Here is a 25,542-nt window from a genome sequence, read left to right on the forward strand (position 1 = left end):
GTGAAATCTCACTGCTTACCAAAAGCAAGATTAATCACAGAATCATAGAATGGTAGGGGTTGGAAGGGACCTCTGTGGGTCATATAGTCCAACCCCCCTGCCAAAGCAGGGTCACCTAGAGCAGGCTGCACAGGACCCTGTCCAGGCAGGTCTTGAATATCTCCAGAGAAGGAGACTCCACAACCTCCCTGGGCAGCCTGTTCCAGTGCTCCGTCACCCTCAGAGGGAAGAAGTTCTTCCTCATGTTCAGACGGAACTTCCTGTGCTTCAGTTTGTGCCCATTGCCCCTTGTCCTGTCACTGGACACCACCGAAAAGAGCTTGGCCCCATCCTCCTGACACCCACCCTTCAGATATTTGTAAGCATTTACAAGGTCCCCTCTCAGCCTTCTCTTCTTCAGGCTGAACAAGCCCAGCTCCCTCAGCCTCTCCTCGTAGGGGAGATGTTCCAGTCCCCTCATCATCCTCCTAGCCCTCTGCTGGACACTCTCCAGTAGTTCCTCATCTTTCTTGAAGTGGGGAGCCCAGAACTGGACAGAGTACTCCAAATGAGGCCTCACTAGGGCAGTGTAGAGGGGAAGGAGAACCTCCTTCGTCCTGCTGGCCACACTCCTCTTGATGCACCCCAGAATGCCATTGGCTTTCTTGGCAGCCAGGGCACACTGCTGGCTCATGGTTAACCTGTCATCCACCAGGACACCCAGGTCCCTCTCCGCAGAGCTGCTCTCCAGCAAGTCCACCCCAAGCCTGTACTGGTGCATGGGGTTGTTCCTCCCCAGGTGCAGGACCCTGCATTTGCCTTTGTTGAACCTCATCAGGTTCCTCTCTGCCCAGCTTTCCAGCCTGTCCTGCTGGTGTATCCACCACACCTCCCCATTTGGTGTCATCAGCAAACTTGCTGAGGGTACATTCTAACTCTTCATCCAGGTCGTTGATGAAGTTGAACAAGGCTGGGCCCAGTACTGACCCCTGGGGGACACCACTAGTTACCGGCCTCCAACTAGACTCAGCGCCGCTGATGACAACCCTCTGAGTTCTGCCATTCAGCCAGTTCTCTATCCACTTCACCGACCACTCATCCAGCCCACACTTCCTCAGCTTCCCTAGGAGGATATCATGGGAGACTGTGTCAAAAGCCTTGCTGAAGTCAAGGTATACAACATCTACGGCTCTCCCTTCATCTACCCAGCCAGTCATGTCATCGTAGAAAGCTATCAGATTGGTCAGGCATGATTTCCCCTTGGTGAATCCATGCTGACTACTCCTGATAACCTTCTTTTCTTCCACTTGCTTCATGATGGCCTCCAGGATAAGCTGCTCCATCACCTTTCCCGGGATGGAGGTGAGGCTGACCGGCCTGTAGTTCCCTGGGTCCTCCTTCTTGCCCTTTTTGAAGATTGGAGTGACATTGGCCTTTCTCCAGTCCTCGGGCACTTCTCCTGTCCTCCAGGACCTCTCAAAGATGATGGAGAGTGGCTCAGCAATGACATCCGCCAGCTCCCTCAGCACTCGTGGGTGCATTCCATCAGAGCCCATGGATTTGTGGACATCCAGATTGGATTTGTGGACATCCAGATTGCTTAAGCGATCCCTCACACAGTCCTCCTCGGCCAAGGGAAAGTCGTCCTCTCTGTAGGCTCCTCTCTTACCTCCGGGGCCTGGGATTCCTGAGGGCCAGTCTTAGCACTGAAGACTGAAGCAAAGAAGGCATTCAGTAGCTCTGCCTTCTCCGCATCCTCCGTCACCAGGACACCCGCCTCATTCAGCAGCGGCCCCACATTGTCCCTAGCCTTCCTTTTGCTGCTGATGTAGTTGAAGAAGATCATCTTGTTTTTGACCTCCCTTGCCAGCTTCAATTCCAGGTGGGCCTTGGCCTTCCTCGTTGCATCCCTGCATGCTCTGACCACATTCCTGTATTCTTCCCAAGTGGCCTGTCCCTTTTTTCAAGCCAGAAGCATGATCAAAATATATACTAACACAGTTGCACTAAAATTCTATACCAGAACATAAAACCACACAAAAATATTTCTTTCACTCTTAGCATACATCAAAACCGGTACATGCTTTTATCTTCTGCCCTCTAGACTTAATTAGGTAGCCAGCTCCTTTGAACAAAATATTCAAGTGCTTTCAATAAAAGACAATAGTAATAAAGACACTTTCTACACTCATCCACTTAAATCTGTAGATGCTGAACCTGACAAAAATCTCAACTTTTAAAGGTAAGTTTAACCTGTGAAAACGGCAAAGCAGAAAGTCCAGGTAATCAGAAATCTTCACTCAGAATCAATACAAAACACAGACAATTTTGCAGTGGCACACACTGCTTCACAAAAACGAAAAGCTTGAACCCCCTCAGCTTAGTCTTTGAGAGAGGAAAGCTCAAGTGAATTAAGAGAGTTATCATCCACAGACTTCAAGAGAAAAATGTTTATCATTAAGATAGTGCCACTGTTCATTAAAGACGCAGCTTCACAGAGCCAAGTTTCCCAATGACGTTTGAAAGAAAATACACGGCACTGGACGCTAGATGGCTCCTGCGCACGCCACAGCCGGCAGCGCGCTCCGCCCCGGCTGCCGCACCCGCCGCGAAGGCCGGGGCCCCGCCGCCGGGGGGTACCCCCGCAGCCGGGGAGCCCCGCAGCCAGCAGCCACACACCCCGGGAGCCCCGCAGCGGTGCGACCTCCCGCAGCCAGCAACCACAGACCCCGGGACTCCCGCAGCCAGGGAGCCCCGCAGCCAGCAGCCACAGACCTGGGGATCCCCACAGTGGGGGACCCCCGCAGCCAGGGACTCCCCGCAGCCAGAAGCCAAACACACAGCTCCTTGCCACTCCAAGGCAGCTCGGCCTGATTTTCCAATGTTAATTACTTTAAGAATCCTCGTGATAATCCTTCACTGAGTTTCTGGCATACCTGCTTTTGCTGAACTCACATGATGTTTGTGAAGATGAAAAATGAGATATGCTTTTCCTGATTTTCTCCTCGTAAGCTACTGACGCAACACGTCCAGGATCAGGAACAACTTGTAGCAATGTAAATAAGAAACAATTTCATCCTCCTCTGCCTCCTAAGATCACACTAAAACCTAGAGAAAATGCCTTACATGCTTTGTCCCGTTTTGTTATTTGTAAAGGTATAACACACAACCCTGACAGGTTAGCTTCTACTGACACCGACACCCTCCACCTCAGTCATCTCTTCTCTCCCCAGAAGGAGCACAAGTCCAACCTTCTCTCCTGCTGGTGAGAATTTTGTTATCTTTCCAGAGCACTTTGTGCCCTTTGATCTGTATTTCAAGGCATACGGCGTACTATGTTGCTATAAATAAGCAGCAGTTGAGCTATAATTCATAGCTTAAGTAGCTACAGAAAAATTTCCAGAAAGTAATCTTGCTCCCACCTGCACAGGTCTCATAGTAAACCAAATAAATGTTTGCTTACTGCTGTTTCTTTACTGAAAAATGTATCTCAGATAACATTTTAGATGAACAGACCAACATTCGCATCTTTAGCTGATCCAGTTCTCCCTGTGAGAAGAAGAATACTGCAGAACTTCCTTCTCTAGACCACAAGTGGTACCTTCCACGCTGGTGTGGCACAGAGGACTGACTTTTCACTGTTTTAACAAGCAGGTGATGACAGCTGAGTAAGACTCAGAGGATGAAACGGAAAGAAAAACAGAAAGTGCGACTGGGCTCTCAACCTGGAAACCCAACTTCCTTACTGAAATCCACACTTTTTTCACCCTTCTAAAAAAAAAATAAGGTATCAGCAAAAAGGTGAGCGTGGATGATAAAAATACCAAAATACCAAAGAGAAATGTAAATTAAGTGGGACTGAGATGTAGCACCAATTAATACACAATAAGTTAACTGGTGAATTAAGGAAGAGAGCAGACACAGGCAATGTGAGAGGGAGAAAGCGATGAAAAGGGAGGGGAACTGACAGGCATAACCTAGAAATAAGCGATTTTTTCCATCCCTCCTAAATCCAATGCGAGAAGTTTATTCAGACATCTTCTCTGACAACACTGAAGCATGTTTCATGGACCTCTTAAAATGTACACAAGAGTACCAAAACTGATGAATTAAGTCAGATCACTACTGTTAAATACTGAAGAACGTATCACGGAGCTAATGGGAATAACCATTGCTATCTTCTGTTTTTAAAACAGTTCTATACCACTTCTGTGGATAATTCTTACCATCACTCCCAACACTGGGTTTATATACTTATGCGTTGCTTTTATTGGAGTAAGTTGCAGCAAAATTCAAATTTCATACTGGCTGCTCTTAGACACACCATACAGCACTTTTTTTTTTTAAAAAAAAAAGCATGTATATAAATATATCCATGAGACTCAAACGCTTTATAGTAGTACTTCATACAGATAACTGTGGGTCTTACATGCAGATCAAATTAAAAGACTGAAAATTTGGGCACTGAAAAGGTAATACAGGTGGTTTCTTGTCATATACATGACAAGGTGATATACACAGCACAGAAGTGATACAGCACATATTTTAATTAACTTAGTGGCCAAGCAAACACCTACACTAAGTAAGTGAAGCTAAAAGACAGGTATTTTCTTTCTTTTGCTCCAGTGCCATGAACTTCAATGAGCTTGATGGTCACACTGAAGTGATTTTACATTTCAAACTCTTAGGTAGCTACTGAAGTGTATTAGACAGCTGAAGAGAAATGCTCAATTTACTGGATCTGTGAGAGAATAAAAACAAGACATACCTTGTCTATTCCCATTCTCTTCATCCTACGGAAAAAGAAAGAGTGAATATTAAAAATTCAATAAACGGAAAAAATACACAGGCATCTATAAGCTACGAAGACTTGAAGTGAACTTGTAAGATTAAGTCTGCCTTCTGATATCTCGTACTTCTTCACAAATATTAACTTTACAGAATTAAGGCTTTCATTCTGAGAATGTAGTGTAATACTTGTTTTAAAAAAACCACAACTACGCACAGTTCCATGAAGCATCCCTACAGAAACAACATGAACAGCATTAACTTGAAAACAAATGTACCAAAGCCCCCAAAACACTGCCATGAGGCCTAATACCGAGCTGTATGTTGTTGCAAATGTGTTTCCACCCTGAAAGCCAGGTTACTTTCATCATGTAGGGATTCAAAGCTAAATAACATGCAAGAGATACAAAATACTTTGCAAGCAAGCTCTGAATACACTTCCTGAAATTTGAAGTATCAAGTTTATTTTGCCTTCAGTACAACTACCTAGGGAAAAAACATCTACCCCAATTGTTAGTAACAACCTCGAAGACTCTCTTTCTGCTCATTGCACTATATCTGCACAATCATAACTACCAGGTATCATTGACAGTCCTCTCAAAAAAATTCACACAACTGGAATATACTGAGGGAGAATGGCATGCTTAAGACAGAAAATGATTACTTAAGTTACTTTCTTGTCAATATATTAATATGAATGAAAGGCTTTTGAAAGATCATGGCTAATCTTTTCTACAAAATTCTACCATTTGAAAAGTGCAATTGGTTAAATATGGAAATACATGCTTTCTTCCTGAACTGTAAACTTTCTGGAGTAATAAACTTTCAACCTAAATATGTACTATTTGGGAAGTATTTCTAACAATTCACTTCAGTTAATTAAAAACAGCTTTGTCCTGAAAGAAAGAAGGAGCAAGGAGATAATCAGAAATAGTTTTCACCTGTATACTCCCCACTTTTAAATGTATTAATTCCAAATTTCTGGGTCTTTTCCATTTAAAGACATATCACTATCTTTTCCATATTAAATATTTTCAAAGCAACTTCACACTGATCTGAGCAAACTATTCCAGAGAAGACGACTTCAAGAAATAGAGGAAGACATGGGTATGAACACTATATTAATGATGAGGATGAGACACCTCTCACGTGCAATACATTTCTTGTGAGACATACAAGAGTTCTGCTGGAGCTTTGTAAGACACTTTAAGGAAGTAAAAAAAAAAAAGCAACCAACAAAAGAAACACCCAAAAAACCAAAACACAGAGTTAACGAAGATCTGGTACTCATTCTACTTTTAAAAAACCACGATAATTAGCATTACCACCCCAACTGAGAGAGCAGCAAACACTACACTCTTAAGTTGGATGGTCCTGCCTGCTCTATAATTTGGCAAAAATACCATGCTAGTAGACAAGTACCGCTAAATTTTACCATTGCATCTCCTGAAGCCCTGTAGCAGCCAGTTAGTTTTGAACTACGATCACACAAAAAAACTGCAGCAAAGAATTAGACAAGGCTAACATCTGCACATCTCTAGTTTCTACCCATTCTGTCAAGAGAAAAAAAAACATCTTTAGGACTTTGAATATTAGAGCTCATAGTCTGGAAAATGTGGGTCAGATGTAGGGGAGGCTACCTGGTATGATACTATAAAACAAAAAATTATGGAAGTCAAAAGTTAGCTAACACAGAATTGCCATAATTTATGAAATACTGCAGTGGGTTTGTCAGTTTGTCACCGAGTATGCAAAGCTCTGTTATAAAAGACAGCTGCAAAACATTAGTTTTTCATGGTATCAAGCCAATGAGCTCAGGCCTTTAAAAATGGAATGCTTTATAACGCAAATGTTTTGGAATTAGCTTTCCCTCCTACATTTACCTCGTACACATGGCAAGATGTTAGAATATGCTGCTTCCATACCTAAAGAGAAGGTTTTCTTTTACCAGTTACTTGCTTCTCAGACCGACTGAACTTGGAGAACAAACTCCACATGCAAAAATCCTAATGAACATCTAATGTTAAAGGCATAATTTAAGGTAGGCTTTTTGCAATGCTAGCTTAAGGAATCTTCCACACACTCCCTATTCACTTTCTTAAGGGAAAGGAGGCATGGGAAGCAAGGAGGATACATAATGGGTCACTCACTCCTGAATGTGAAGCTATTCCCAGTTTGGTGTGTGGCCCCACACAAGCAGCCAAGTACTTTTGCCAAAATGAAATGCGTTAAACCACAGTCTCGAGCTCCAAGGTCATCTTTCACACCGTCCTTCACACAGGGCTGTCCCTCCCAACAGACCTACCAAGTAACACCTTCTTCCATAATTGTTCTCTATAATAATGTTTACAAATTAGTTAATAACAATTACAATGAGAAAGAGTCCCTTGATTTGTACTTAAGATTTGTACTTAATTCGCTGTTTTATGCAGGAAGCATGAAAAGATGCTACAGCTTTGCAAAATATCCTGAATTTGACCTAGACCTGCAGTACTATGTACACAATGAATTTTAAATTAATTAAATATACTGTGAAAATATAATATATAATACAATAATATAAATTAAATATAACACACTAGTATTCAGTTAAAATATGCAGACATACTTCCCTGAATTAATCATAATCAATGACGTTCAATTATCTCAACAACAGCACATAAGCCCTGTTTTCCAGTCAAATGAAAATGGAGAAAACAAAGCTTTATGGATGGCCCCCATAGAGAGTTATGCAGGTCACTGTCACCTTGTTACTAAGGTACGAAGTTTTATTCTTGCAACTCACCCTGCTTATTCAGGTGTTATCACAGTGCCATTTAAGAGGAACGGTCTAGCTATACCACCAGGAACCGCAGTTTCACATCAGCAACAGTGGAAGTCTATGAAAGGTAGACATCAGCTTTTTACAGGTAGGGCTAGAAATATCTGCAACTAGAATTTTACCCTCACCAAACCCTAAGTCTCTTGGTTAACACGACTCCACCTATTTTACTTAGATTTTGAATAGGTTTTGTTTGATGGGTTGTTGTGTCGTCCCGTCCTGTCTGCCCCCCCCCCCCAAGAAAAATCAGTAGCATCACTAAAAATAAAATGAAAGTTCAGCACTGTTTGGTTTTTCTGATCAGCACTGAAACAAAAGAAACCCTTGTTGAAGTTCTGCAACTCAGAGACATCCAAGAGATGGACCAGACAGCTAGGACTTCATGTGCTTGACAGCAAGTTGGCCTTTGCTTCTGCAAAAAAGTGACCCTCATTCTGTTAAACTGGTGCTCTGTACTTCTGAATAACAAGAGGAGAAGCCTCACAGTTCTCATTATTGAATAGCAAGGGTAAGGCGTGCCTCCAGTCTATGAAGTATTAAGGGAAGGTGTCACCAAAAAAAAAAATTAACCTGAAGAACTGAAGATAACTCAAGGCAGCTCCTATTAGGTGTTAATTTATTAAAAGACAAGTGTGGTTTGGGACTCCCATTCAGCCAGAGCTTTGAGGCAGATCTGCCTAGATCTCTTCCCTGTAGCAACCTCTCCAGGACAAATATAAAACGGCTTTACAACTGAACATAAGTTTTCTTCGACTAACAACTAGAACACGGAACTACTTTAAATTTAAATAAAAACCCAACACCTCAAATGCACTTAGGCAGAAAACAGATTATTAAAAAATTTTTATAAAATAACGCTCACTCTTCTCCACTCAATGCATCCCTTGGGGCAGAGTTCTTTGCTTCCAAGAAAGTTCACCTCAGTGGCTTTCCAAGTCACAGCCTTCTCTGGCCTGTGGGAAGCTTTTCTTCCCATTCCCCTGGAATTTGCAGCTGTGGTGTGACCTGTACCACACTCTGCAGCCTAGGAGCATTATGCTCTCTGTCCTAGAGATGCCCACTGTTCTGTTCCCCGCTCCCCGCCACGTGAGGAGCCTTGTCCTCTTCTCCCCTGAGAATTCCACCCGACCTGTCAAACAGCTTTTCAAACACACACAAACTGCAGGCAACAGGAGCAGAACTTCTAATGGAGAAATCTTCACTAAGTGTTATTGAATTGGAATCAACAGTGGGTATTAAAAAAAAAAAAATCTACAAAGTATGTATAAAGACTGACTGAAGGAAAGCTCTTTAAGATGTTCTTTTCTCTCCACTGCCACTACCAGTTTATGCTGACTTGCAGTAATATTTGGAGATGTTGAAATCTCTAGGCAGGCAAGCAATTTCTTGCAAGAGACTGCTTGCCTACCTTGAAAGCAATCTGAGGAGCTAGAATGCAAAGCCTTCCATGAGGTAAAAAGACCTCTGCACTGATCTAGAGGAAAAGTGACAGCATCAGGTTGACACTTGTGATAACAAAAGGATTGTGGCTCTGAGAAACTAGTAGAGGATTGAGTAACTCTGGCTGTTATGTCAATGGCATCTTTAACCTCTACCTTACATCAGAGATAACTGCATGCATTCTCAGGTGTGAGGAAGGGTCAAGGCTAGTACACGATTTATGACAGTCAGAAAATCAAATCATAGTTACCATTAATATACTATCTCTAAGGTGCGCAAAGCAAAACATCTCTGCCTTCTGAGGCCCTTACAAATTTCATCAATGAGGAAAAAGAGAGGAATGACACTTGAGCTTAGAATCAGTGACAGACTAATTAGCTGTTAACCAATACGATCTTTGGTCAAGTAAGAACGGCAGAGAAACCAGATTTGCCTTGTATTATATCAGGTTGACAACAGGTGAATTTCATTCTTTAGTACCGTAACTTAGGTACACAGACTTCTATAAAAGCCACCTTATAAATACGCAGGAGCAGTAACTTTGAAGATCTGTTTATTTTTCTACCACCTCACAGACACTAAAAGTAAGAAAACAGAATATAACATTTCAGGTTAATTTACAGAAGTACTGACCAGGGCTCTGTCCAAATGAACTTTATCGTTGTTAGATGTAACTGAATTCCTGAATAAAGGTATTACAACTGTTCAACAATCTCATTATTTCCTTTTCAAAAACCAGACAGAAGTGGGAATGAATTAACCAGATTCTGACACATCAGAGAAGAAACAGGGAAAAAAGGTGCCAAGAACTCTTCTTGCAGAAAAAAAGGTAGAACTTCAAGACGTGTCTCTAAATTTACAGATACGAGGCTCACTACATAATGCAGGGGTCTCAGAAACCATCAGATGTGAACAAGAGGGGAAGAGCTGACTTTTTTTTCATACTACTTGCCCTTCCTTGTGCCTATCTCCTTCTGCACGTGAAAAAGCTATCGTCCCCCTCAGAGAGAACTAGTGATACTTTCACTAAAAACCTATCCAGTCACTTCTTAGTTAAGGAGATTCATCCTACTCATGCTGTTTGTATTTTCACCCTCAATGTGAATATGGGTTGTTGTTGGGAAATATTAACAAGTACATGTGATTTGTTCTGCTCAGCTAAGGCTTCCCCACCCTCCTTCCTCCGTTTCACATTGGAATTCAACCAGATACTGCTCTTGGCTGACTCTCTATAAGCTGTGTTGAACGACAGAAATGTTGGGATCACCTGATACTGCTAATAGTCTCACTTCCAGTTAGCTTCAGTGACTCCTTGTCAAGGGGAAAAGATTTGGGCACTCAAGTGCAGGCTGAATAGCTGAAGTTAACAGGAAAAACGTGCCGATTTTCTCCTGCAAAGCTTTTTCTACTTTAGAAGAAATCCTATAGCCACCTAGGACACGTAATAAAGACAACTTTAATGAAAGACTCCTGCAGAGACACACGAGTCAATTAGCTATCTGAAAAGAGCATGAAACTGATACCCATTCCCCATCTTGGTAAGAATTTATTCTTCTGCCTCAGTGGAAAAGCAAAAGCAAAAATGAGAGGTAGCATGGATTATGAGAACTTGCATACCTGGTTACTTTAAAATGAGCAAATGTTATTTGAACTCACCACGAAAAACCCTCTCTCAATATTCAAATTTCCATCACTATTAAACGGACATTTTCTCAACACCAGGTACTACAGCAATTTTCAAACGGTTCAGTCACACCAGAGAATATATATATAAACCCCTTGAGCAATACAGACCAATTAACTACTTAACACGTAGAACTACTTGTTTTATCTTGAAATATTTTGCATTTTTTTGAGAAAGTTGTCCTTTAACATCGGCCTGTATATATTTTCTATATATTTGTCTGTTGACTAACAGGGAATTGCAGGTTGTTGTTATTTTCAGCAGAAAGAACATAATATAGAAACACAACCCATCTTTCTAAGGCACATTAATTTTGGGATACTCGATTAGAAGCTATGGTAAATTGATGCTTCTCCAGGCTATTCTTTTCGTATGATGTTATGACAAATTTCAGTTCAGGAGGGACAATGATAGGAACGGGATGGGACACAGGTGGACATGACACCAACACCACCACAAAAGAAAAAATCCAAGCTTCTCACCCTTGAAGTCTACACTGTAAAAGATGTATAGACTAACTACACTGGCTTTAGGTAAAAAAAAAAATTCTGTATAGAGAAGTATTCCCATATTCTGGAATAACCACTGGTCTTAGCCATGGCAACTAATATTTTAACTCTGGGGAGCTCATACCCAGTCAATTCCATTTTCTTAGAACAGATCAGTGCATGGTTATCTAACGATGCAACAGATGAGCCCATCCACATTCCACATAAGGGATCTTTCATTTGTGTGAGACACATCTATACATACACTGACTCTCAATCAAGCTGTTTTTTAGTTTTTTTACCCTAAAACGTATAACAAAGATAAACGCTTCACTATTAATTTCACTTACTTTAAAAGAAAACTGAACTGCAGATTCTGGAGGGTAAACTATGAAGTGTCTTAAGGTGAAGCCAAAACCCTGAGATGTCCTCCTTAGCACAACAGTTTTGGGACCAGGCCAAGAAAAAGTTTCTTCTTCCTCCGATGGTGACACAGCTTCGCTCTGTTCTTTTCCATCTTTATTTTTTGAGGCCTAAAATAAAAAAGACACATACAGAAGTTGTAATTTGGATAATTAAAAAAACCCACAAAAAATCCGAAACAAACATCACTGTCTCCCCCCAATAACCAAAGTAACTTCAGGATCACTAATTTCAAAAGAAACATGTGTTGTAAAAGCAGCATCCCTTACAGCATTGCACCTCTGGACATATCACATACAGAACTACTCTTAAATTTTAAATGAAGTTAGATATTAAGAAAGTCAACCTACAACAATGAAAGGCTCAAATGAACTGCAAGAAAGTGTGCAGAGCTTGCATGTTTTATTTGCTTTCTACTTTACTTAGATACAAACACGTGTCTTCCAGGACCCCACTTCTGGGTGCACATAGCTCACACACATACGTAAAAAACCAAGTCCTCTCTTCCTCACTTACAATGCAGGCATGGTTTTCTCGACTAGTATCTTCTCATTTCAAACAAGTAAAACAGAATTGAAGAACCTATGCAATTGGTTAGGCTTCTTCAGCAAGACCTTTTTCCTCTAGTCACATCTTTGGTTTCACCTTTGTTTTTTTCCACCCATAGCTACTTTCTCTGAACATATCAGTATGCAAATTCTACACACACAAGTAAAAAGGCCTAGTTTCCTTTTACAGTCCTCCTCTCATGCAGAAATAAGACATCTTGGTTTTTTTTTCTTAAGGGTGATTTTATATGCCTATGACTCAAGAAACATTATTATAAATATATTTATCTTCTCAGCCTTTTATTAAATCTTCCATTCCCATTTTCAAAGTGCCACGCCACACATAACATTTCATATCAAAGGCAGAAGACATACAAAGAAAGCACGCAAAACCCTATGACCCTCCTCTAAATATTCTAGTTCAACGATGCGTGAAACAAATTTAGATACCAGAGCCTATAGCCTATTCAAAGGGTATTCAAACAGAAATAATAGTCTTCTTGTCCTTCTGCAGCTCTGCTGCTGTGGCTCAGCAACTGGCCGATACGTGTCAGAATTTACTGCTTGGTTTTCTTCCTGGGCTGCTCCAAAATAATCCCTTTTGATTCAGCCTTACAGCTGGGATCTCAAACTGCAGTGCTGATTGGCAAGGGGGCCCAGCCAACTCCAGTCAACATCTACAGAGAAGGCAAAGCATTTCCACTCTAACCACAATGATAGCAACACCTATTACTGTAAGGGAAGTGCTGCAGCTGCTTGGTGAGATAGTTAACCCACCACAACAGCCTTCCGCATACAGGTATGTGAAACACCGTGCATTTCTGCACAGATGCTACGGTTTGTCCTCGGAAACCCACATCTTGATACATCCAACAGGGAGGACAAGGAAATGCTAGCCAGTGCTTCAAACATAAGCCTCCCTCCCTCCAACAACCCTGTTCTTCAGCAAGGAAAAACATACAAACAGAGAAGGGTCTTGGTGCTACAGCCAAGACAAGAAACAGAGCTGCTTCTGGAAACAGAAAACACAGAGAACCGAGAGCAGCCTGACAGGGCTCTGTTCCTCTGAACAGCCTGGAAGGATTATCAGTAGATTTTGGACAGAACAGTAGTAAATATCAAGGACTCCATCTCAGCCTCGTCTGTCCTCATCTATCACCTGCATTCACATCTTAAAGTGTTAGTGTGAAACCAAAAAGACTGTGCAATTAGATGACTAATGAACAAAAAATTAGCGAGTACCACGGAACTGCCAAGGGGAGCGGCTCTAGTTTAAAGTTCAAGCAACGCAAAGATTAAGTTAAAAGTTACATAATCCTTTAGCCTGCGGATGAAGTTTGTTATTGAGGTGTTCCCTACCAATCTGTTCAGCTTCTGAACATCTTAGCATTTTTTCAGTTCTGAACAAGTAAATGCCCCTTCTCAGTCTTTCAATCTCATGACATGAGCAGAAACCAAAGCCAGTAAGAACATTTTGATCCTAATAAATTGGCAAAAGAACTAGTTCCTAATGAAAACACATCACTGGCCTCTAAAAAGTGTCAGTGATTTCTTCCATTAAGTGACAGACAGCAATCCATCTGTTTAACATTCTCCTGCAATATTTTGTTTCTCCTCTCAACTTTTTTTATAGGCAACACTTGATGCGGAAGTTTTGAACAATCATAAACAACTGCCGGTATTGCACAAGGTCAAGAAATTCTGATAAGCAAATACCTATTATTATGGACATGTAAACAGTAAGCTTAAATGCACCACTGAAAAATAAAAGTCTACAATATACTTTTATCTTTTTTCTGACAAAATGTTCCCTAATTAGCCTAAAGGTAATTTTAGTATGTTGAACAACTGATCACTGAGGTTTACATCTAGAAATACTGTAATCTGAGTGTTTACACTATTTAATTACTATTTTAATACAGCCATTCAGAGAACTTCACCAGGTCTGAGAAATGGGAGATGCAGCACTTGATTGTGCTCAGAAGAGAACCTCTAACTTCCTTCCAATTTCATGTAAACTTCTAGCATTCATGGAAGCTGCTGAACTAGTCTATTCGTAAACACCAGCACTCCCCAGCCAAATCATTATTTCTAGTAACAGCCTGCCAGAAGTGGAAGGTTATCTTCATGCCATCCTTGGACCCCCTGCGAAGTGTGCCAAAAGGGCAACAGAAAAAGCCAACACTAATAATACTGCGAGACGGTAACAGCAACTGTCAGCCACCACAATGCACAAGAATCTGAATTATAAAGAAAAGAGAGTCAATATCTGTTGAGTCACCCTGTGACATGTCCAACCACATCACACCCACCAGAATATCCCTTGCCAGAGAACGCTTTTAAAGAAGAACAAGAAAAGTTTTCAAACACACAAACAAAACAAGGTTGCAAGACAGTAAGCAAGAAACAGATGATGTTTAGCGCAGGCAAGAATGAGTTACTGCAGGCTGAGTTCCTACATGGTTTTCCTTGCGAGCCAAGAATTACGGTAATCAAATTATGAATACATAAATATCTCATATCCTTACGGCGATCTGTCTTTAGGGTAGACTTATTTTAAGAGAATGAAAAAAATGCATGCTTGATTTTGTTATCATTTCATACAAGATCTAACAAACCAAAGATTATTTTGCCATATGCGTTACTGAAGATCTGTATGTTTGTTTCTCTACAGATTCAATGCTCAAAATCAAAGTCAGAATGCATGCAATCTAGTTCAAGGACTGAAGAATCCCAGGCTACTAAAAATGATTCAAGCATCTTTTCCCTCAGGATTTCTTCATACAAGGTTTCTGCACAAAGTATCTCAAAGCATCATTTCCTGTTCTGTGCAATTACAAGGACATACAGCAGATGCTTAAGTGTATTATAAAGATGCATGCTTTGTTTTTAATACTGTATTTAACCCTTTTTTTCTGAGCAATGAAAGCATCCATGAAAAAATCAGATGGCACCTTAAAGAACTACATGAATCACTGTGAGCTTAACACAAAATAATAAAATCATGTAAGATCCTTAAATAGCATTGATGTTTGTAAATGATACTATTTCCAATTAAATCTCAGATCAATAATTTCCCATTATATCAGTCTAAAAAAATTGAAATAGTAAACACACCCAATCTGCACGCTCTCCAAAGCCCCTCTTTTAAACTTGTGAACAATTTACAGACCTATAGTGAGCATGCTAAAAATCCTTAAGTGACAGTCACCAGTAATTGCAATACAAGCTATCAATAAAGGATTGCCTTCTTGACTATCTAAACAGATAAATAGGTAATAGTCTGACTTCTGAATACTACCTTCATAGATGAATAAATGTGAACACAAGAAATAATTGACACACTGCACTATCGGTCCTTAAAAAAAGATCATTCAAGCCATTTTAAAGTTGGTGTGAGTAATCGATTTCCATCTGTATTTCATCTTTGTGTTCAGTACACTTGTTCAAAATTTTTTCTAAAAAACACTTAGGGCTGACATCCAGATTTGCTCCACAGTTTTTTTTAAACTTTTTTGTTTTAAAAAAGTCTCATTCTGTAAGTGTTACCCAAACTACATTTGCTGGAGCCTAAATCTGTATTAAAAAAGTAAAAAGACAAGAAAAAATCCACCAGACCAAATCATGCCCAGAGGACATGTCCCTTTGACCCTTATAATTTTCTCCTGTGGTCACAGACCTGGACACCTGGACTCCTGCACATAAGTGAACTCCGACAGAGTAAAAGTTCAACCCAAAGAGCTGGGCAGAGAGGAACCTGATGAGGTTCAACAAAGGCAAATGCAGGGTCCTGCACCTGGGGAGGAACAACCCCATGCACCAGTACAGGCTTGGGGTGGACCTGCTGGAGAGCAGCTCTGCGGAGAGGGACCTGGGTGTCCTGGTGGACGACAGGTTGACCATGAGCCAGCAGTGTGCCCTGGCTGCCAAGAAAGCCAATGGGATCCTGGGGTGCATCAAGAGGAGTGTGGCCAGCAGGTCGAGGGAGGTTCTCCTTCCCCTCTACACTGCCCTAGTGAGGCCCCATCTGGAGTACTCTGTCCAATTCCGGGCTCCCCAGTTGAAGAAAGATGAGGAGCTACTGGAGAGTGTCCAGCGGAGGCCTACAAGGATGGTGAGGGGACCGGAGCATCTCTCATACAAGGAGAGGCTTGTTCAGCCTGAAGAAGAGAAGGCTGAGAGGGGACCTAATATATACTTACAAATATCTCAAGGGCAGGTGTCAGGAGGATGGGGCCAGACTCTTTTCAGTGGAGCCCAGCGACAGGACAAGGGGCAATGGGCACAAACTGAAGCACAGAAAGTTCCAGCTGAACATGAGGAAGAACTTCTTCCCTCTGAGGGTGACGGAGCACTGGAACAGGCTGCCCAGGGAGGTTGTGGAGTCTCCTTCTCTGGAGATATTCACGACCCACTTGGACAAGGTCCTGTGCAGCCTGCTCTAGGTGACCCTGCTCAGCAGGGGGGTTGGACTAGATGACCCACAGAGGTCCCTTCCAACCCCTACCATTCTGTGTGATTCTGTAATCCACTGGAGAACACATGGTTCCTTAGTCCTCTGATGTGACAGAAAACAACCAAAGCTCTTCTCTGTTCTTAAAACATGTAACACTTCGTCTAAGAAACATCAGAGAAAGACAGACCCTTAAGACAGCCAAAGAAAAAGTTACACAATTTTTCTTTGTGATGCATTATCTCCGTCCTCATTTGCAGTACAGGAAGGTAATGTAGCACCCAGAGAAAGCCAGCCAACGTTTTATCTCGGTAGCACCTCAAAAGCAGGATAATTCACACAAGGTGCAAAATGAGTCTCTTCCTTTCAGTCAAGCTCATAAACCAGATTTCAGGGGAGATGGGTCACATGTAAGGACAACTACAATGATCACATACTGAAACAGTACCAAGCCATTGTGAGATAAGACATCTCTAACGTTTTTAAACCAGACTGGAAGGTACAAATAGCATCACCCAGAAGGAAATCATTCCCATTTGAAGAAAAATAATTACTGACACAAAGGTGACACCTTAAGCAAACCCACCCTCCAGGTATCCAGGACACAGCTTTGCCTTCAAAACAAACGAGTTCCATCACTTTCAGCCTCAGCAACATGTTCATCTCTCACCGAAAAAAAAATCCCTGCAAAGAGACCAGCAGGAAAACTGGAATGCAGAAAAACCAAAACCTACATAACAATTTTAGGCCTCCATGTCACATATCCACTTGTCAAAACTTCTGACATATTTATGCTTAACGAAATCCTGTAGCCTTCCGCTAAACAGGCAGGAAGTATAACCTGGCAGTATCTGTACTGACAGCACCATTCCCTCATTTTCTGTCCTCACAAGGTGGCTAGCAGGGCTAATCATCAGTATCTTCAAATCCATGCTGATGGTCAGATATCAGTCTGCCAAATTGTTGGGATAAACGAAAACCTATACAAATCCTACATCTATGATCTTGGATGCTAGCTGACACCATTAAAAAAACAAGGCATCTAGAGTTTGCAGAAAGGAAGGGGGCAAAAAAAATTGAGAAAAACATCAAATAAATATTTAACAGCTATACTACTAAACTTGCCAAGAAACTTAAAGCTAAATTCAGAAGGTGTGCATGCATAATATCAGTCACCCAAAGAAGCTGCCCATCCTTTATTAATGCTAAAGTGAGCCTGTATAGCTTATTAACAAACCATCCCAAACATCTCAGTATTGTGTCAAATTGGAGTACTGATTTTTGCATGCTACCCTAAAGTCACCCTTCACACTAAACAAGCAACAAGGCTAAAAAATTATGATTACTAATATATGATTACTAATTAGCATTTAATTTATGCACAGATATAAGCTTAGGGCAGATATACAATAAACGTGAGTTAGCTGCATCTGCCTACATGCTCTAGCAGCTCCATGGGACTTTCCTCTCTTGCGCTCTCTCCTTTCATGTAACAAGTCATTATACAGCCTTGAGGCTGTAAGGATGTCTGTAGGCAAAGAGCCTTTGCCTTAAATACTACTTTTTCAAAAAAACATTTTGCTTTGAGAGTCTGCCCATGTAATCTGTGACTCTTGTGTACATACTCTCCTCAAACTAAATTCTCATCATGTTCGAACCCTGCCATTAAGCATCCCTGTGATTTCCAATTTAATCACAAAGCACATCTTTTTTCTCGTCTACCTTTTAAAAATATGAATGTTACTTGGGCATGGCTAAGTGTAATCACCTCCTATTTCTATGTCAAACTGAACTTTGCCAAGTAGAAATAAATCACTATAATGTTAAAAATAAAAGCTTCCCTCTATCCAATAAGCAGTTCAACTCTCAATATACAACTTAGATGCAATACAAACTCATAGTACAATACATACAACGCAACAGTACATACATATTTATGTAATTGCTGACGCTAAATGCTGACATATACTTTTTATTAACAGCACTTCACTAAAACAAGATATGACCAGAACGTAGCAGATTGGAGTGAAAGCAGTTCAGGATGAATGAGCCTTTACTGACAGACGGACATTGTAAAAGCAAACCTCAAACAGAAGAATCAGGCAGTTTGAGACACAGAGATGTACTGAAGCACAGAACAGGAAAGTGCTTCCTACTCCAGAACATCCCTAAGTATTCCTCCATTCTTTTGAAGAACAGGCCACAGGGAAACGGATCGTACCCAACAGACCATGCTGGACCTACCGACTGGTAGCAAGACCCTCAGAGCATGAGATAGAAGGTATCTATCTTCATCCTGTCCACTTCAGTGCTACAGATTTAAGAAATCTGCAGAAAGGACTCGATTGCCCAATGCTAGTAACTGCTGAGCCTGTTTTCAGTAGTTATCAAGAGGAGACTCCTTGCCACAAAGCACCTGAAACTGGAAAGGAGGATGTAAACAAGCCCTCAAAGCTCAAAAGATCAAACAGCTGCAGAACCACTCTCACCACAAGAGAAAGCTGAGATGTAGAGATAAATGGAGCATGAATCCTCACACATACAACAATCACTAGATGGCAACCACAGAAACAAGATAAAACTGATCCCGTCAGGTCCTCTCTGGGGGCCACTGCCAACAGCAGAAGACAATCTGGTTTGGAACTGGGAGGCACAGCTGCTCTTCCATGCAGCAGCTCTTCACAAAGGCAGGAAAGGTGGGAAGGAAAAAAAAAGAAAAAAAAAAAAAGAAAAATAAGAAAAATCAGTCTCCAGAGGAGGACTTCTCCAACTGGAAAGTCAGGGACAATGTCTGCTCTCAGAGTCACCAGCGGGCCCCATTCATCCCTTACGGGGCGGGTGTTGAGCTTATGCAAAGCGCAGGGTATTTGCTGAGACTCCCCAACACTAACATTTCTCTTGAGTTGAAGCTGAGGGGCATTCAGTAACTGACAAGGATAATAAACACAAACAAACTGAAGAACTCAACTAACTCTCCAGAATGAGATCAAATCCTTATGACTCCAGATGGACAGAAAGTTACTACAATGAATGGTTTCAATATCAAATAACAGGAAACCAGAAATAAGTAAATATCAATGCACTGTTACAGCACTAAACTCAGGCAGCCACAGCAACCGGTCCTTCTTGGGGGACTAACCAAAGTGACAGAATCATAGAATAGAATCATAGAATAGTTTGGGTTGGAAGGGGCCTTTAAAGATCATCTAGTCTACTCCCCCTGCCACGAGCAGGGACATCTACCACTACATCAGAGCCCCATCCAACCTGGCCTTGAACACTTCCACGGAGGGGACATCTACCACTTCTCCGGGCAACCTGTTCCAGCGTTTCACCACCCTCAGAGTAAAGAGTTCCTTCTGTATATCCAGTCTATACCTTCTTTTTGTTATAAACCATTAGCCCTTGTCCTATCACAACAGATGCTGCTAAAAAGATTGTCCCCATCTTTCCTATAGGCCAGGTACTAGAAGGCTGCTATATAACGTCTCCCTGCATCCTTCTCTTCTCCAGGCTGAACAGCCCCAACTCTCTCAGCCTTTCCTCACAGCAGAGGTCTTCCAGCCCTCTGATCATTTTTGTGACCCTCCTCTTGACTTGCTCCAACAGATCCATGTCTTTCCTGTGCTGAGGGCTCCAGAGGTGGACGCAGGACCCCAGGTGAGGTCTCACCAGAGAGGAGTAGAGGGGCAGAATCCCCTCCCTCAACCTGCTGGCCGTGCTGCTTTTGATGCAGCCCAGGATACAGTTGACCTTCTGGGCTATGAACGCACCTTGCCAGGTCAGGTCCAGCTTTTCATCCACCAACAGCCTGAAGTCATTATCCACAGAGCTGCTCTCAATCCCTTCAACGCCCCAGCCTGTACTGATACCCAGGTGCAAGACCTTGCACTTGGCCTTGTTGAACCTCATGAAGTTGACACAAGCCCACTTCTCGAGCTTGTCCAGGTCCCTCTGAATGGCATCTCATCCCTCAGGCATGTCATCTCATCCCTCAGGCATGTCAACCACACCACTCAGCATTGTGTTGTCTACTTGCTGAGGGTGCACTCAATCCCACTATGTCATTGATGAAGATATTAAGCAGTACTGGTCCTGGTATGGACCCATGAGGGACACCACTTGATCTCCATCTGGACACTGAGCCATTGATCACTACCCTCTGGATGCAACCATCCAATCAATTCCTTATCCACCAAACAGTTCACCCATCAAATCCACATTTCTCCAATTTAGAAAGAAGGATGTTCTGGGGGACCATGCCAAAGGCCTTGCAGAAGTGCAGACAGACAACATCTGTAACTCTTCCCTTGTCTGCTGTTGCAGTCACTCCATCATAGAAGGTCACTAGGTTGGTGAGGCAGGACTTGCCCTTGGTGAAACCATGCTGACTGTCTCGAATCACTTCCCTGTTCTCCTTGTGCCTTAGCATAGCTTCTAGGAGGATCTGTTCCATGATCTATCCAGGCACAGAGGTGAGGCTGACAGGTCGGTAGTTCCCAGGGTCCTCCTTTCTACCCTTTTTAAAAATGGGTGCAATGTTTCCCTTTTTCCAGTCACCAGGGACTTCAACTGACTGACACCACCTTTCAGATATCATGGAGAGTGGCTTGGCAATGACATCAGCCAATTCCCTCAGGACTCTGGGATGCATCTCATAAGGCCCCATAGACTTATGTATGCTCAGGTTCCTCAGGTGGTCTCGAACCTGATCTTCCCTTACAGTGGGAGGAACTTTGCTCCCCCAGTCCCCATCCTGTGGTCCATCCACTTGAAAGGTGTAGAAAGAGAGGCTGCCAGTGAAGACTGAGACAACAAAGTTGCGTACCTCAGCTTTCTCCTCATCTGTTTTTGCCAGTTTGCCATTCTTGTTAATCAGGGAGGGTACACTTTCTTTGACCTTCCTTTTCTGGTTGATATACCTGTAGAATCTCTTCTTGTTATTAAGTCAGGTATTTGCTAGGAGGTGGTCCTGGCAGCAGACCTGCCACTTTCTTTTAGGAGTGTGAATCCCACCCAGATGGAGTACAAGCCTGGAATATTCTTTTATTTCAATAACGATGTCAGTGACTGCTTGCCTGCAGCGGTGATCAGTGAGGACACCAATGCAGACTTTGAAATGCAGCTCAAAACTGAATAACCCAGTTAAATAAAACGTATAAACAATGTCCTCAAACTAAGTCCAGCTAGGAGAAAGGCTTAACAAAACGATACAGGACTACTCCAAATGTATGAAGTAAGTGGGAAATCTGCAACCTTTCAACAACAAAGTGTCTGTGCCAGCACAGCAGATGGCTACAGAGCTGCCTTGGGGGTGGAAGGAGAAGGACAGAGGGACATGTGGTTCTGTGTACTTTTGTAACTAGTATTGTAGCAAACACAACCATTCAAAAGGAGAAACAGTATTTTCAAGATAAAGTATTTCAGTTCTCAAAAAGGTCAAGGCACACACAGAAAATAAACAATAAAAACCTCCACGTGCAGTTTATTACACAGCTTAAACTTTCCTACTGTGCTCTACTGTTCATGAAAGACTGTTTTGTAAAGCATGGCAGTTGGTGCTCATGTCAGTCTCATCACTACCCCAACAAGAACTGAAAAGCAAAAGCTGAAGGCTATCTCCAGCAACCTTTACTTCCCTCCCTCACCTTGAAATGCTCACAAATTTGTACTGCATTTCCCCCCCTGAAGTCAAACACAGAAAAGCAATAAGGGCGGACATACTTGCTTGAACGAAAGCAGCATGCAGCTTCTTAGGCTGGGGGAGATCCAGAAACAGTTTTTCTACTTTGAAGCAGGAAGAATCCCAACCTACTAAGTCTAGCTAGACTTGAACTTTTTACACAGAGTAAGCTGTTTTTCCTATTCTGTAGTTCTGATACCTGGGCTTTTTGCACTACGCTCTTAACTTCTCCAAGAGCAACAGCACGTCTGTGCTCCACCATAGCTCATCCAGAGTTAGCACCTAATCTCCAAATGATCCACATGTATATATCAACTTATCAGATCTCCTTTTCAACACCAGATACTAGCAAGTTTAGCACACTTCAATGCATTAAAATGATCTTAATCTACCATGTGTCTGTTGTATTTTTATACACATACACACAGTGGACTGTATTTTGTGTGCGTGCATATATATATACATATTTGTAGTAGCTTGTCCATATCCAAAACCAGCACTATTTCATCGAGATTCTTTTCAAAGCTAATTAGTGCACTTCAGTTTAGATCGTGCCTTTTAATTCCACAAAATAACAGCCAATTTCAAGCCACAGCACCAAGAAACAGCGTAAAAACTATCCAGACTTCATTGGACAGAGATGCAAACTGTTTTCACCATGTGTTTGTGTTTATATCTTGCATTTAGTACCTACAACAAAAAACATATAGTATTAAATTTAGCCAGAAAAACATTAAAAACAAAAAGAAATTGAGAGCTTCCTTGTTTTCTTATAGGCTCATTAGCAAAAGCCTCCCCTCTTAACAGCTACATCCTTAAATTGGAAAGAAAGGAAACATCTGCAGGGCTGGTAACATAACAGCAAAATGTCATGTGATCTTAATTTAGCTAAATTGAAGCTTTTCCTTCTCTGCTTGTTCAGTGGTATCTTGTTAAGAATAGGAAATGCTTTGTCCTCACCTTACAGTCTAATCTGGAAATATCACACAGGAGACGCAGTAAGCATGTTTCTACCCAAAGCACTGAAGCAATGTTTGAGGTTACTCCATGCATGATAAAAGAACCTTCTCAGCAGTCTGACAGAAGTGATAAAGAATGGTTTGTACAGAGTCACCCCCTGTCAAGGGCTGGCTTACATTGCTTCTTTCAGCTGATGGGAACTTTTCTGATAGACCCAGGAACACAAGCCACCCCACGGCCCATTCTACTTCCTACAAATGGGGAGCGAACAGTAAGAAGCACTGCCAATGTCCCCAGCTAAGTACACTACTGCAAAAACAGGAATGAGTTTCAATGAAGTTTATACTCTCTTGCTTTCTAGAATAACGTGGACTTCATCAAGCACACAATATGCCAGATAACTTCCACTACACTTTCACCAGACTAAACACACCTATTTAGATTTGTGAAATAGTTTTGCAGGAGCCATTAAGAAAAACAAAATCACCACACAGTATAAAAGCTAACTCACACAGTCCCCATTTCAATAACGAGATGCACCGCAGCTTTAAACTAATGTCAGCTCTGAAACTACCTACACATTTTCTTCAGCTCATACCGTTTCTCTCCACTGTAGCCAGAAGCTGTGCCTTGGTTCAAAAAAAACTTACCAGCTCTGCAAGGGACTTCGGTAGTCTGGCCAACTTCAACTAGGAAAGCACCAGCACAGCCTCTTTGTCCCTATGGTAAACCTCTGTGCTTGGACCAGGCTACTCCAAGATGCAGCTACAATGCTGAGTAAGGGCAGTGGGACAGAAATACCCCTTACACCTGCTCTCTATTGAATGTAGGTATGAGGCTGATCTTCTCTTACTGAAGCTACTGAACTTTTCAACGTAAACAGAACATGGTCATTCCTGTTCCACAAACAAGAAAATGAAGTCAAAGACTAGGCACACCACTTCATCTGCACAAATGCATCATTGTACCTGTTGATAATTCAAGCTGTTAAGACTTACGATCATTCAATTCTGCAATATTGCAGCTTCCCTTACGATTTTATTTCATGTACAATGGAAATGTCTCTGACCTGCCCACAGCCAAAACAAAGTCTCTGGAAGATCAGGGAACTGACCCCCTGTCAAAATTCAAACTGTCACCCTAAAAACACGGTTATTGGAAGCAAGTTGTTACTGCAGAGTCTGACTCTGCTTGTGCAAGATTTACGTATACGCATGAGGAGTTTTAAGAACAACTGGCTTGAGAGAAGAACTATTCGTATCAAGTCTAAATTTCTTAGGAAGTTTAACACAGAACATGGCTCAAAACACCACAAAACTTGCAACACAAACATGTCAGGGTTCTTCACACCCCCACAAATACAACTTCCCCCCTCAAAAACAACCTCTAAATATACAGCCTGAGCTAATTAGTGTTTAAGCTTTCTAATACAGAGACTATTAATAAAATCCTGCAAACTCACCACTTAATTATAATCCTGGTCCCGAGCTTCAAGATACTTAATTTGAACATACTATATAATGTGCAAAACACCACACTAAGTTTTAAAAGCCTTAAACTCAGAGGCAAAAAGGGCTGGGTTTTGTACAAAAAAAACCCCTTAGCACACACAGATGCCAAGACACATCTCCAAACACCCAAGTTAAATTATTTCAAAACCCTACATTCGTAATCTGTTGTGCATATACAACAGAGGAAGAAAAGCAGCTTTTTCAGTTAAGAACTTCATTTACAAAGATATAATGCACAAGAAGATACTTAAAAAAGGACTCTGAAGTTATTAACCCGAAAAAGTCTTAAATCTTTACGCCCAGAGATGAGATATCACTAAGAGGATAGAGAGGAGAAAGTTGTCCACGGGATTTTCAGTTTAGCTGCAAATCCAGAAGCTTTTGAACATTGACTTACGAAGTGATTATACGTGACCTGCATATTTCCTCACAGTTTACACTGAGTACGTCAGTAAGAATGGTTGACACAGATGACTAAATCCATATTTGTATCTGTCTGGAGGTTGGGGTGGGGGGAACGAAGAAATCTATTTTATCACAAACCTATCTTGCTTATTTAAGAACTACTTGTCTTTGCATGCCTATTACTATGGCTTGAATTGCTCTCTGTTCCCGAGTTATTTCCCTTTACTTCTAAACATCGCAAAATGTTTCTCCAGCAGTGTGAATTCCCACAATGAGTAAAGCCACAAGCTATTTCCTGCAATGATTTTACACCTTTTACTCAATAAAACTGAAAACATCACACCCTACACAGCTATGAG

At 41.7% G+C, this 25,542-nt stretch overlaps 1 protein-coding gene across 2 annotated transcripts in view; it reads right to left on the reverse strand.

The window, feature by feature from the left end:
* Positions 1 to 25,542, reverse strand: part of ARHGAP21 (Rho GTPase activating protein 21) — a 122,839-nt gene that overhangs the window by 58,949 nt on the left and 38,348 nt on the right. For both annotated transcript variants that reach the window (XM_075419539.1, XM_075419540.1), the window contains 2 exons: positions 11,551 to 11,733; positions 4,748 to 4,772 (listed from right to left, as the gene is read on the reverse strand). In XM_075419539.1, the coding sequence (XP_075275654.1) occupies positions 4,748 to 4,772; positions 11,551 to 11,733 (208 nt within the window). The remainder of the gene's footprint in view (positions 1 to 4,747; positions 4,773 to 11,550; positions 11,734 to 25,542) is intronic.

The sequence above is a fragment of the Opisthocomus hoazin genome, chromosome 4 (genome assembly GCF_030867145.1).
Source record: "Opisthocomus hoazin isolate bOpiHoa1 chromosome 4, bOpiHoa1.hap1, whole genome shotgun sequence".
In the NCBI taxonomy this organism is placed as follows: domain Eukaryota; kingdom Metazoa; phylum Chordata; class Aves; order Opisthocomiformes; family Opisthocomidae; genus Opisthocomus; species Opisthocomus hoazin.